Below are 14,163 nucleotides of genomic sequence, written 5' to 3' on the forward strand. Positions count from 1 at the left end.
TAATGCTTCCAATTGGATTAACAGGACCACTGTTAGACAGCTGCCATCACACAGAAACATTACTTGTACTTAGAAATTATTGTCATCAAAGAAAGAGAAAAAAAGCAACAACAAGAATTCTAGTAAAAACCAAGTTTATTACATTTTGAAAAACAATTAATTTGATTGATGCAGTCTATCTGGTCTGTCTGCTTTACTCCTCAAAACAGTGACCAGGAAGTAGGGCATTCATTTGCTTGCGAAGGCCATAATCTGTTCCTGGTATGGAGAAAAACAAAAAGGTACTCCTAAGTGACACTTCTACAACCCTGCAGGAGCTAAAGATAACAGAAACGGAACCTATGCTGTGACAACATAAGGAAAGGGGACCAAAAAGCCAGTTGGGATTCTTTTCCCAGTTCATCCTTCCCGCATCTTATTTATCCAGAGATGTACATAGGGGCCAGATGGATATAAAGGCTTTCCAGCCAATTCAGTCTTGGCTATAGGTCACCATAAAGAGCTTTAGACCATGGCTAATATTACCTCTCCTAAGGAGTAGCTAGGTAGCAAAGTGGAGAGAAAGTCTGAGTCCAAATGGGGCCACGGACACTTCCTAGCTGTGCGACCTTGGACAAATCACTTAACCTGTCTGCCTCAGTTTCCTTGTGAAATGGGAATAAAAGCACCTACCTCCCAGAGTCAATGTGAGGATAAAATGAGTATTTTTGGATTTTTTAACCCTTAAAGCACTATATAAATACTACCTAATATTATTCTTATTTTCCTCTAAGGTTTAGCTGATCTTTTGTTTGGCCCATGCAAGACCGAGCAGAAGAAATAGGTTCATTTCATCTCTCCACTTCACTCCCGCTAACAATACAGCATCCTTACCCAATTTATAAAAATGTCTCCTCCCCATCGTACAAATGAGAAAATGGGTCCACGACTCTGCTGAGTGAAAGAGTCTAGCCCCAGACCTCTAGGTCTGCTCAAGTCCCCACCAAGTTAGAGCTTTGTGTGGGGGCAGGGGCACTTCTTACTTTGAGTGGAGGAACAGCATTTGTTGCCTGTAAGCCCCACGTCCTTAACAGCACCACAGGAGAAAGAGTTGTGGAGTAAAGCCTCTTTAACAAGTCTATGGCAGCAGTGAGACAGACGTTGTGACGCTGTCTCTCTGTTTCATATTCTGTAAGGTGGCTCAAGGAACCTAAAGGAAAAAGGAATGACTGGAATGCTCTGTACTGTCCCACAGTAAACCCAATTCACACCAGGGGACTTACTTGACCTCCTGTCCTTTCTTACTGCAGGACTCTTGACAAGCCAGAGAAGACCACTCTGAATCCTTACCTAGATCTTTCCCATTAAATGCTGCTCTACTGAGGTGATGGACCAAGCTGGAAATATCCCCAAATCCCATGTTGACCCCTTGCCCTGCTAGGGGATGGACTCTGTGTGCTGCGTCCCTAGACAGAAAGCAGAAAGTAAGTTTGGCCTCTCATTCAGCAAGAGAAAGCTTCAGCTCTATTCTTTCTATCCTTACCCAATGAGTGCTACTCGGGGTCGGACGTACTCAACAGCATGTCCCATTCCAAGTGGAAACAGCGCTCGACTTTTCGGGTCCACTTTCGCAACACTCGGGGGCAGTTGTCGGGCTGAGGATTTAGTCGGCTGCAGAAGTGTGAAAGCGTATTGCAGCACGGATCCAGCAGAGTCAATGAAATCTGTGTGACTGGCATCACTCCACTGAACAGCAGCAAAAAGCAAAATAAACACAAGTTGGAATGTGGTCAGTGAGTGAGTGTCAAGGGATTAAAATTCCACGGCCACTTGACGAGATCTCTAGGCACAGGGGCCCATGTAACCTAACAAAGGCCCAAACTGGTCCTTATCCCAAATGCCACCCTTGGAAGATAAAGACAATGAAATGATCCTATACCTACTACAAGAGTAACTCTTCTGAAAGAATAAGCAAGGTGGGGGCAGCTAGGTGGCGCAGTGGATAGAGCACTGGCCCTGGAGTCAGGAGGACCTGAGTTCAAATCCAGCCTCAGACACATAACATTCACTAACTGTGTGACTCTGTGCAAGTCATTTAACCCCTACTGCCTCACCAAAAAAAAAAAAATAATAATAAAAAGAATAAGCAAGGTGCCCTAGAAGTCATCTTGAAATCTAGTCCAACTTCTCTCTACCATCTATTACATGGTAAACTGGTTTGAATTCATTAGTGGGATAAGTTTGGAATCTCAGAAGCCAGAAAAACCTGCCCTCTCATGGCTGTCACATGCTCTCCAATGCCCCTATCTCTACGTGGTCTGGAAGATAATGGACAATCAGGGGAACCCCTTAAGAAACACTCAGGTGACTTAGCTTTGGGGACTCAAGTACCTAGATAACCACAGCAATGTTCAGAACTGTTGTAAGATGGTATAGCCTTTAATCCAATACACTAGGACCACTAAACTGATGCGAATCAGCAACTAGGAAAGTTGCTTTGAGTTTCCATTCCCGCCTCTCCATCAAGTACAGAGACAGAAAACATCCAAGCTAAAAGGGTCCTTGGAGATCATCTGGTCCAATTAACAACTATTGCACAGATTAAAAGACCGAAGCCCTGAGGAGAAGTGAAATGATTTATCCAAGGCCACAGCCCCAGGAGATTGCAAAGTCATGACTAGAACTCAAAAGTTTCTTGAGTTCCACAAATGCTCTGCTCCCCATATACTACACCAGCACACATAGAAGAGAAATGGGGAACTATGGATCCTCCTTTTCTCATGACCAAAATCTATCTCATTACCAGGTGTCACTATAACCAAATCAAAAGTCAAAAATCAAAAAACCGATACTCACAAAGGCAGAATTAATGGCATCCAAAAAATTTTCCTCCTCCATGCTGACCAATTCTGCCGCATGCTCATGGGATGTGGACCACACCAAGGAGCTCAGAGTGTCTGAGAGCTGATTCAAATACAAGACTTAACATAAAAGCTTAGGAACAGACAGATGAATCAATCCCTGGGGGTTGGGAAGTCAAAGGAAAATACAGACAAGAAAAGGGGAAAAAAGGGTTATCTCTTGCTCATTTCCTGAAGTTTCAGAAAAATGTTAAGGACCAGGTGTAAGGAAAATGGGAGTTACAACAAAGTTAGAAGAAGGCAAAATTTTGAAAGATACCGAAGAAATGGAAACTCTTACCGGTAGTAAGGCAATGGGCCCAGAAGGAAGAAATCTTTGCCATGCCACGTTGTTGTCAGTGGGCTGTAACAGGACGTAAAAAGACCTCATAAGAAGGAACTGTAATACTGCTCACGTTCCAGCAGTTCCCAGGTAGCTCAGAAACTTTACCTCACTTAAGTGCAAAGTAGCCACCACAGCTGACTGATCGTAGGGCCAACACACATTCTGGATTCCAGAAGCACGCCGCACCCCTGAGTTCTGACCATCTGCACCAATCTGCATGGGAACCAAAAGCCAACTGAGTCTTTCTCAAGGGTGTCTGGGCTGATCTTGTGTAATGGGTCACTCAGAATCCAAGAGTTCCAATAAAGGGTCCATTAATACAAATACAGTCAAATACCCTCAGGTAAAAGCAGTACAGAAAGAATTCACTACTGTTAACCCTGGTCCTCTTCTTTTCTCCCTCCTCATTATTTTTCTTGATCTCATCAGCTCCAAATGATTCCACTATCATCTCTAGGCACATGATTTTCAGATTTCTTTGAGCAGCCCTAACGTCTCTCCTGACCTCTAATATCGCATCTCAAAATGCCTAATGCACAATTCAAACTTCCTGTCTCATGCACATCTTAAAATTAAACTGAACTCATTATCTTTTCCCTCCAAACCCTCTGCTCTTCCCAACTTCTCTATTACTTTCAAGGGTACCAGCATCCACCGAGTGCCCCAGGCTACCAATCTAGATGTCATACTGGACTTCTCACTCTCATCGCCCATATCCAATCATTTGCCAATGTCTATCATTTTTACCTCCTAACATCACTCCTATATGCCCCGTTCTCTTCTCTGATGTTGCCACCACGCTGGTGCAGGCTCTCATCACCTCATCACAGGGACTACTGCAATGGCCTGCTGGTTGGTCTCCCTGCCTCAAAAATCTCCCTACTCTAATCCAATGTCTGATGGGCTATCAAAGTGATCTTCTTAAAGATCAGGTCCAACCATGTCACCTTCCTATTCAATCAACTCCAGAAACTCCCTATCACCTCCAGGATCAAATATAAAGTCCTTTGTTTCGCTTTTAAAGCCTTCAAAACCTGGCCCCTTCCTACCTTTCCAGGTCCTGCATGCCATCTACTTCCTTGTGGAGCTGGGGAAGCACAAGCTTCCCAGCCTTCTGACATTTCCTCTTCAGTTCTAATCCTTGGCAACCCAATTTAATCCACAGTAAGCAGCTTAGAGCCAAAACCACAGGATAAGGTATGGACAAGTACAAATCGTAGATAAAAACAAAGCTTCAATTACCAACAATTTGGTCTGGAGCTGGCGGCCGTCAGCTAAAGTAATTTGAACCCACGGACTGGTTTCTGCATTGAAGAATGGACCAGGCCAGGTATAGTTAATTACTTTGCTTCTGTACACAACCTCCACCTGATCTGAGAGAGAGGAAAAAAAAAGAGAGAAATAAAAAACACCAAGAGAGCCACACACAAGGGCAATCATCTCAACAAACATGTTAAACATTTCTGCTGGGTATACAAAGATTGAAATGAAAGAGCCTCTGCCCTCAAGGGGCTTACATTTGGCAAGGCAAACAGATAATATACACAGACAAATAAATACAAGGTAATTTGAGGAGAAAAATGACATTCACAACCATCTGAGTGGTTGTGAAGATTTGTGGAGGAAAAGAGAAAAAAAACACAATTAAAATAAAAGTAATATCTGAGATATGAGAATCATGATATTTAACTCCTAGCTGTAAGCGGCAAAAGATGAAATGAGGGGACACAGACATCAATAACATTACAGAAGGCATTGAAACTACGGACCAGGAAAGACACATGCATTGAGAGCTAGAAGATGACAGCTCAGTAACACAGGCACCAGGGAAAGAGGGAAGAGCTAAAGACCTACACTGCCACCTACACAGACTGAAGCCAGGGGCTAGCATGCGTGCCACATGATGGAGTCTGAGGCTAACGTGAGCCAGACCAAGTCTCCTGGTGCCAGGGGAGGCCAGGCCCTTCTCTACAAAAGCCAATAAAATCAGGGAGCAGAAGCTGATGGACACAGCCATCACCAAAAATGGCCACAAAGCTGCCTTCAGCTGGGAACTACCAGACAAAGGAATGGAGAAAAAAACAGGTTGAAGAAAAACAAACCAATGTCACCAAGAATGAGGAAAACACAGAAAAAAAAATTTCTAAGTAGTGAATCAAAGACTGCTTGGAAGACAAGTAAAAGGCATTCTCACCCAGTTTGGGGAAGTGACTTGATTATAAATTAAAGATGGATCCTAATAGGAAAACTGAGAGATGTGGGGCTTGTCCTTTTGAAAAACTAGTGTTAATAAGGTTTTTGGAAAAGAATAGTATATGGATTAATGACTGACCTCATAAAGGCAATGGCCATGAAAAAAGACCGGACATAAAAAAGATCACTGCTGGAGGATTTAATTCAGAGGTAACAGAAAACAAGATCAGGAATATTTTGAGCTGTGAAGGTACTGAATCAAACTACCAATGGATATAAAAATGATAAAAAAAGAATCTGGATTCACCATGGTTTTTTTTTTTTTAAAAAACCTATTAAGATTTTTAAAAAGTAAGTCTATTAGATGTATCACAATAAGTTGGAAATTAAGGTAACACAGCCCAAAAGTATCCAGCAGCACTGTACAGCTTTGGGGGTAGCTGAGGAGGCTGAAACAGAGAGAACTGAGGAGCAGAAGTGTGGCAAAGGCCTTTCTCTGACAATCCTATCCAAAAAGCACTGTTAGGCTCACTTTTCAAAGGGATCACACTCATTTTATATGTAAATACTCTCGACTAGTGGTGTCAAGAAAACTCCAAATAGAATCATGACGTCAAACTCAAATAGAAACGGAGGCCACTAAAACCATACATCAGGTTTCTTGCTGACCACATACTCACTTAGAAAACAACATAGTTTCTATATGTATATAATAATGTTTTACATATACACGAGTATGTACATGCATGTGTGCATGGTAACTCTGTGGTCATCCAAGCAGTGTGAGTAGCTGTATTCCTAGCCAACAACTACTTCAAAGGAGATAGTAGTCCAGGGGAGCAGAGTACACTACACACTGTACAGCAGAGTACACAATACACAGCAGGTATGAGCTGGGCAGGAGGGAGGTCATCATGCAACTGACTGGGGATATCCTGCCTGTGGCGGAGTTTGGGCAATGGGGGCTGGGTCTTTGGGATCTGAGTGGCCGTGAGATACAGAGAATTTCCTTAGTGGGCTAACCACAGTTCGGCTGGGCCCTTGGCCCATCTACTGGGATCACAAATACCCAAAGTCTGGGTAACACATAAGACAAACCAGAGATATTAATACAAGAAGGCAAATATGACCTCAAAAGCATCACCAAGAATTGATGGGAACCATGAAAATACTACGGGTTCTGGAAGAGCATACCTTATTCAACAGGAGTTAACACAGGTAAAAAGGAGGGGGGATAAATAGGGAGAGGAGTTTTATATATTAAGAAAATATAAGGGGAAGCTAAGTGGCGCAGTGGATAGAGCACCAGGCCCTGAAGTCAGGAGTACCTGAGTTCAAATCCAGACTCAGACCAAACATTTGACACTTACTAGCTGTGTGACCCTGTGCAAGTCACTTAACCCTAATTGCCTAAAAGTAAAAAAAAAAAGAAAGAAAAAAAAAAGAAAGAAAATATAATCATGGAATGAAACCCAAAAAACAGATGTCAGGAGTGTGTAGAAAACCCTTTGAGTAGAGTTGAATGAAGCTAGAAATAAAGACTATTATCATCAATATACTATAAACCATATGGGCAGAAAAAAGAGAAAAGACAAATTCAGAAGAGATCAGAAGCCTGGCAAGATTTCAATTAGCTAGTCAGTGGTCACAACCCAAGCTAAGCACTTCTTAGCTTGCCTTACTAATAATTTCTTCCTTGAAAAGGTCAATCAATAAAAGAAACTGCCTTTCTAGACCTGACTCTAAAAAAGAAGGAACTGGTTAGTGAAGTAAAAATGATGGGAACCTGGGGTGGAAATGACTGCTCCACCTTATAATTGTTATAAAGAGTAAGAAAATCAGACAAAATCTAATCCGCACTCTAAATTTCCAGAGATATTTCAAAAGATTAAGAGAAAGGATATATCAGATCCCATGCACTAAAATCCTACAGGGGGAGTCAGCTCAGGAGGTATGGAAGCTCTTGAGAATGAAACTCTAGAGATCCAACGAGAAAAAGGAAGAGTTGACTAAAAAGACCAATCTGGATATGGCAGGAAATCTTCAATCAACAGAGATGTAAAGATATGTGTGCAGCAGATGCAAGCAAGGTAAAGTAATGGAGGATGAATACAAAAATATGGCGCCATCCCATAAGAGCACCGAGGCGCAGAGCAAGGTGAGGACAGCAAGGAAAGCTAAGGGTTTTGTTTTTTTTTAAAGCAAACTAGAGAAAAGAGGAAGATTAGAGTCAAGAAAGGATGGTTGCTGGTGGTAAACACAACGAGGAACCCACAACTCAACTCTTATTTTGCTTCTTTTTTATTCTGCAAATGAAAATAAGCTTTTGGAGAAGATAAAGATGGCTAGTGAGGCTTTCACACCCCACTTAAGAAGGGAGAAAGTAGGAAAGCACTGAGCTGCCCTAGAGAGGTCCAACTCTTCCAGTCCAGTAGTTCTATTGCACTATATCCAAGGGTGCTGAAAGAAGTGGCACACGGGGTCACCGAAGCACTGTCAGTGATAGTCGGAAGATCACATAAAATGGAAGGGCTACAGAACTAAAGAACAGCAAATAGTTTACAGATTTGCCAAAGTGGGGAGAGAGTACAGCCTGCAAATTCTAGGCCAGGAAGTCTAACTTTTATTTCTAACAAAATCCTAGGATGTATTATTAAAGGAATGTTAAGTAAACATCTAGAAAAAGCGATCGGAGGCAGCTAGGTGGCGCAGTGGATAGAGCAACGGCCCTGGAGTCAGGAGGACCAGAGTTCAAATCTGGCCTCGAACACTTGACACTCACTAGCTGTGTGATCCTGGGCAAGTCACTTAACCCCACTGCCTAGCAAAATAGCAAAAAAAAAAAAAAAAAAGTGCAGGTAGAAGATGATGAGGGCTTATACAAGGGTGGTGGCTGTGGGAGTGGAGCAAAGGGGACATAGACAAGAGATGCTGTGAAGATGTGAGCACAAAGAGCAAGGAGTCAAAGAGGACACCTAGGTTGTGAGCTTCCCTGACTGGAAGGATGGTGGTACGCTCCACAGGAACAGAGAAGATGAGGAGATGAGAGGGTTGGGAAGGAAGATAAGAAGTTCCGTTTTAGACAGTCAAGTTTGAGATAGCTTTGAGACACTCAAGTAGAAATATCCAAAAAGTAATAATCGCCAACAGAAAATCCTTTTCCACCAGGTGTCAGGGCAGTAACAGATAATTCACCTTCCAACAGACATAAGAAAATATGAAAGAAACTAGTTCCTCACCAGGGACAGCATCTAATTGTTTGCTGAGAGCAGACATAATGACATCATTCTCCACTATATAGCCCATATCATCTAAATCATCTTTATCAAATATTATTAGAGCTTCTGAACAGGCATCCCAAACCTAGAAAGGTAAATGGAAAACATTTATCAAACAGCAAATACATGGAAAAAAATAATGCCAATAAAAATTAAGTTTTGCTCTCTAAGCAAAAAACGCTAAGTCTAGTTCCTGCCTCAGTTCCACAGATACTCATCCCCACATGCCAAGTCTCAAAAGTCCCTCCTCAGTCAAGAAATATGTAATGAGCTGGGAATTCCCCTGGAAATGCTCACCTTTGTGAGAGCATCTAAACCATTGAAAAGAATGCTAGACTTGGAGTCAGGACTCCACTTCTAGCACTTTCTAGCTGGATAAGCACTGGCAAGTCACATGATCTCTCTCGCTAAGTCTTAGTTTCCTCATCTATAAAATAAAGATCCTATCTGTAGTACCCACATCACAGGTTTGTGGTGAGGATCAAATGAAATAACGTATGCAAAGCACTTTGAAAGCCTGAAAGCACTGATTATTATTAACAGAATCATAACTAATAGCTATTGTTGTTAAGTTGCAGAAGCAACTTAACAACAATAACTATTAGTTATAAAAACTCTCTGTGACCCCATTTGGGGTTTTCTTGGCAAAGATACTGCAGTGGTTTATCATTTCCTTCTCCAACTCATTTTACAGAGGAGGAAACTGAGGCAAACAGGGCTAAGTGACTTGCCCAGGGCCACACAGCGAGTAAATGTCCAAGGCTGGATTTGAACTGAGGAAGATAAGTCTTCTTGACTCTAGGCCCAGTGCTCTATCCAACTCATCATCTAGCCACCCAATTAAAAGCTAACATTTATATAACATTGGAGGGAAAGAAAACTAGTTCCATTCCATTTGCTCCTCAATATACTAACACCATGAAAGACATACAGCCAGCTCACAGAGGCAGTGACTGAGGCACCTGCATCCGCCGAAAAGGTTTGTATCTCATGTTGCAGATGTGATCCCAGGCACCAAAACCTAGAAAAGAAAGGAGGATGTAAAGAACAGAGATACTCAATCAATGACCAGGTCCCATTCTCCTTGTAGTCTGCCCCTTTCTCTTTCTATTACCCATAGACATTTTTTGCCCTCTTCCTTCCATCCTTTCTTGGTCTGATAACTAGATGGAATGTTTTTTTAATCAGTGTCCCTCACATACTTCCAATTCCTGAAAACCATAAAAACAATCTTTTAGGAGCTAGGCTACCTACCTTGATAGTTTCAGAATAAAAGACATTTTTTTTTTTAACATTTTTTTTTCCTTTTTAGGCAATTGGAGTTAAGTGACTTGCCCAGGGTCACACAGCTATAAGTGTCAAGGGTTTGGTCTGAGGCCGCATTTAAACTCAGGTCCTCTTAACTTCTATCTACTGCGCCACCTAGCTGCCCTTAAAAGACATTTTTTTAAAAATTCAGTTTATGGAATAAACAACAATGCTGAAGAAGGAAAAAAAACTCATTTTGTTTACCTTTCTTCACCATCTCCTTCAAACTATAAACTCTCTGGGAAAAGACTATTTCGTTTGTGTTCCTTAGCACAGTGCCTGGTCAGCACAGTAGGGGTTTAATAAATGTTTATTAATTGACTGATTCCTTTGAGGCATGAGATATATAATTTAATTAATTTCATGTGTGTGTATTAGCTTTACATTTCAGAGTCTGAACAAAAGGCATTTTTTATCCATTTGTTTTTTCTCACTACTATGTTAGGTCATCACCTTTTGAATATTCACCAGTATTACTGAGGAGGCTTCTAATGTTTCAAAATTTCATTCCAAAACAGGAGAACATACAGTAAATCGCCATCTCCAAGGAATCTCCCTTCCATTTGGACCCCACAGAAGTCACCTTCTACAATGACAAACACCTTTATCCAGAAAATATCTTTCTTTTTATGCCCTGCTTGATGTTGATAATGAAGATTCTCTGTTCAACAAACTCCAAAGAACCAAAGTTACATATGACCCAAAGGTCAGCAGAAAGACGCAAGGATACAGGTGGGTTACAGCACATTTCTAATGGTGTGCAATAAATGGCATAAGGGACATTACTCCAGAAATGTATGATCAGAAAAATAACTGGGTCAGCTGGGTAGTGAGAGGGAGAGACAACCAATGGACTCCCAAATGTTTTACTGGTACCCACAAAATGTAAAAGGATTAAGAAGAAGGACTCTAGCACACTGGATAGAACCTCTAAGGAAGAAACAGAGAATCGCTGAACTGTTTATGGTGTGCAGTAAAGGTGGGAATGCCCACTGGTGAGAGCACAGCCACTGAAGTAGAGAGCTGTATACACACATATATTTAGAACTCTCTCTCTCTCTCTCACACACACACACACACACACACACACACACACGCAAAACAGGCATATGTAACTTCCCAGTCCACACAAAGGAATTGTGAAATAGGGAGTTGAATTAGGACTTTGCTAATGACACTGACATCATAATTACTTCATAATCTTTTAGTACTACCCATTCAGAACAAGTTAAAGAAGCAATAAAATCTGTCTGATGATCCCAACTAAGTGCCAGGGCCCTACAAGGATGAGTTCACCCCAGTGCCAGAGCACTAAAAGCATCTTGTACTCACTGCTAAGGAGAGTCGCTGAACCAGGGGTGATGGAGCTGACCCTGTTGCTGTAAGTTGCCGGCAACTTGTCCAAAACTTTGTGTGGACCTGCTTCTAGTAACAGGATTTTCTTGTCACGAAAGTGAACGTTGTGTCCTGAAAAATGTTAACATTTTATTTCATGTAGGAAGATTAAGAATAATTACTTTCCTTCAGGACTAGACAAAAGTCATAATTGATTTCTATGTAGAAGTCATTCATGATGTAAGATGTACAAAAGCAGTACCACTGGACTATCCCAGTCAGTAACAGGCACATACATTTCAACCATTTGAATCACCCAGCCCACAATTGCAATGAACCATCCAAGTCAGCAAATTTCTTTTTTTTGCTGTCTTCAAAGAAAACAATAGGAAATTCAATCTGGCAAATGAAGTGCATTGAGAAAGAGAGAAGAAAAAAGGAAAACTATTGAGACATCAGATACTACAAGTCCTTGGAGAACTATTACCACCTTTTATATTTAAGAATCAGTTAAATAAGAAATATTCAGTGTTTGACCAGCAGAGACTGATTCAAGGATCAGATATAGAGCAAGTGAGAGCTGTAATCTGAGAAAAGGAGAGAGAACAAAACAAGACTGTAGGGTATCAAGTTATGTGAAAGTTAAGGAAAACTGCAAACTTGTTAACCCTAGAGTTTATAAAGTCATAATGTAAGAAATGAATGCATTATCTGTATGTAAATATCCTTATGTAAATAGCCTTACTTGTCTTCTAAAAGGAAAAACACTTTAAGAACTAGTTTACAAAAGAAATTATTTTCCCACTTTCCCTCTCATCTGATGAAGAAAACCCAACTACTAAAACTAAATTTAAATATAAGAATACCTACTTCAAACACCAAAACATCAGCACTGAAATTTTACTTAAAATCTGAAATTCTTTCAAAATTTTATAAAACCAGGATTTTTTAAAGTACTTTAATATTGACAAGGCACTGTAGAAGAAAGCTTTGGAGTCGGAAAGACCCTAATTCAAATTCTGCCTTTGATTCTTACTAGCTGTATGACCCTGGGCAACTCTCTAAGATTACAATCCAGAAGTTACATATGTGGGGAAGTTTTCAAACTAGGAGCTGTCAACACTGATAAAATCACAAGTCTGACCCAAAAAACCTCAACACAAGCTAACTAATGGGGATCTTTCCATTCCATAGGCAAATAAGCACACCAGGTGCTAAGAGGAATTTCTTTTAATGTTTCCCATAGCTTTTATTTCCCTATATGCTTCTCATTCTCCAGTAAATAAGGCTTAAGATAGCCTACATCTACGCTCCTTTCTGTTACAGCCCCTCAGTGCATAACTACTGCCCTGTTATTTCAGAAGGATAGTGGAAGAGAACACATGTTTCCAAGTAAAAGCAATCACTGTCACAAACATTTCCCAAACTGTGCTTGAAACAATTTGAACAGGAGTTCCATTAGAAAATTTCAACACTATATTTCTCTAAAATACTTAGTATGAAATTATTTTTCATTTTTGTATATTAAGCACTTGCATATAGTACACACTAAAACGGTGTACCAAAATGTACACTAGGTACAAATATGATGAATGTAACAAAATACTTATTATGTATGGTAATTTCCTCCATGAAAAGCAGCAGCATTTTCAGTACTTTAATCCAAAATTTCCCCAATACTCCTTTATCTCGGGGCTAATTTCATATATCTAGAGCCTACAAGCCAGAATCTACGAGTTCTGCCAATACATTTCCAGCCCAAGTGCTCTGTGTCTAAATTAGTTGCAACAAAGAAACATAAGAGCTAATGGCTACATCTATATGACCTTTGCCATGGGCCAAGCACTGTGCTAAGCCCTTCATAATCATTATCTCATTTGATGCTCACAACAACCTTGGGAGGTAGGTGCTATTATTATCTCATTTTACATTAGAGGAAACTGAGGCAAACAGGGGTTAACTGACTTGGCCAGGGACACACAGCTTGCATCTGAACTTGAACTCCTGTCTTCCAGACTCCAGGCCCAGCATATACTAGAACTCAGGATCCTCCTCAACTCCTCCTTCCCAGTTGAATAGCCAGCACTAGGATCTGCACTCCTCAAGTCTCTCCCCATTTCAATCCACAGTCCTTACAGCAGCCCACGTGATTTGCATAACCTGATCAGACCTTTCAAACACAGGCACACACCCACTCAGTTGGCTCCCCATTAATTTCCTAGAGGATCAAATATAAACTAGTTGGGCATTTAACGCTCTTCACAACTTATCGTTCCAGTATCCTCACACATTACTCCCCCAGCCAGACTGAACTCTTCTGCTGTTCCTCATTCACAACATTCCCATGCTCCCTGGCCCTTGATATTCTTTGCGCTGTCTGTCCCCCACCCTCTAGCCCCATGACTGACAAGCTCTTCCTTCTTACCTCCACCTCTCAGAATCAATCCCTGGCTTCCTACAAGACTCAGCTCAAACGTCACTGCCTACAGGACTCCTCTCCAGTGCTCCCATTTACTAATCCCTTCCTCTCGAAAGTTACCTTCCATCTACTCTTTATGTAACTTGTAAATAACCTTTTATGTACAAGTCGTCTCCCTCATTACAATCTAAGCTCCCTGAAGGCAGGGAATGTGTTTCTCCATATCCCCAAGACAGGGAGACGCCTTGTACATAGAAAGCACTTAATAATTGTTGATTAAGTGACTAGATGCATAAATATAAATACTTGTTAAATTTATTGTATGTTATTATTGCAGAGGAATGTGAAATTAATTAGTAGAATGTAAAATACATATATACCAAGGGGATTAGTATCACAGAAATG

The 14,163-nt window shown here is 41.0% G+C and overlaps 1 protein-coding gene across 3 annotated transcripts in view; it reads right to left on the reverse strand.

Annotated features, from left to right (window-relative positions):
* Nucleotides 1–117: 117 nt before the first annotated feature.
* Nucleotides 118–14,163, reverse strand: part of COQ6 (coenzyme Q6, monooxygenase) — a 17,171-nt gene continuing 3,125 nt past the window's right edge. The window contains exons 2-12 of one of the 3 annotated variants that reach the window (XM_027844889.1): nucleotides 11,337–11,471; nucleotides 9,659–9,717; nucleotides 8,658–8,781; nucleotides 4,468–4,598; nucleotides 3,331–3,438; nucleotides 3,181–3,243; nucleotides 2,836–2,943; nucleotides 1,523–1,725; nucleotides 1,330–1,445; nucleotides 1,023–1,189; nucleotides 136–258 (exon numbers count right to left, since the gene is read on the reverse strand). In XM_027844889.1, coding sequence (XP_027700690.1) covers nucleotides 229–258; nucleotides 1,023–1,189; nucleotides 1,330–1,445; nucleotides 1,523–1,725; nucleotides 2,836–2,943; nucleotides 3,181–3,243; nucleotides 3,331–3,438; nucleotides 4,468–4,598; nucleotides 8,658–8,781; nucleotides 9,659–9,717; nucleotides 11,337–11,471 — 1,244 coding nt within the window. In that variant the 3' untranslated portion in view covers nucleotides 136–228. Of the gene's footprint in view, nucleotides 259–1,022; nucleotides 1,190–1,329; nucleotides 1,446–1,522; nucleotides 1,726–2,835; nucleotides 2,944–3,180; nucleotides 3,244–3,330; nucleotides 3,439–4,467; nucleotides 4,599–8,657; nucleotides 8,782–9,658; nucleotides 9,718–11,336; nucleotides 11,472–14,163 lie in introns of all 3 variants that reach the window. The other 2 variants (XM_027844890.1, XM_027844891.1) reach the window with 2 other exon arrangements.

The sequence above is a fragment of the Vombatus ursinus genome, unplaced genomic scaffold (assembly GCF_900497805.2).
Source record: "Vombatus ursinus unplaced genomic scaffold, bare-nosed wombat genome assembly UNPS02014945.1, whole genome shotgun sequence".
NCBI lineage: Eukaryota > Metazoa > Chordata > Mammalia > Diprotodontia > Vombatidae > Vombatus > Vombatus ursinus.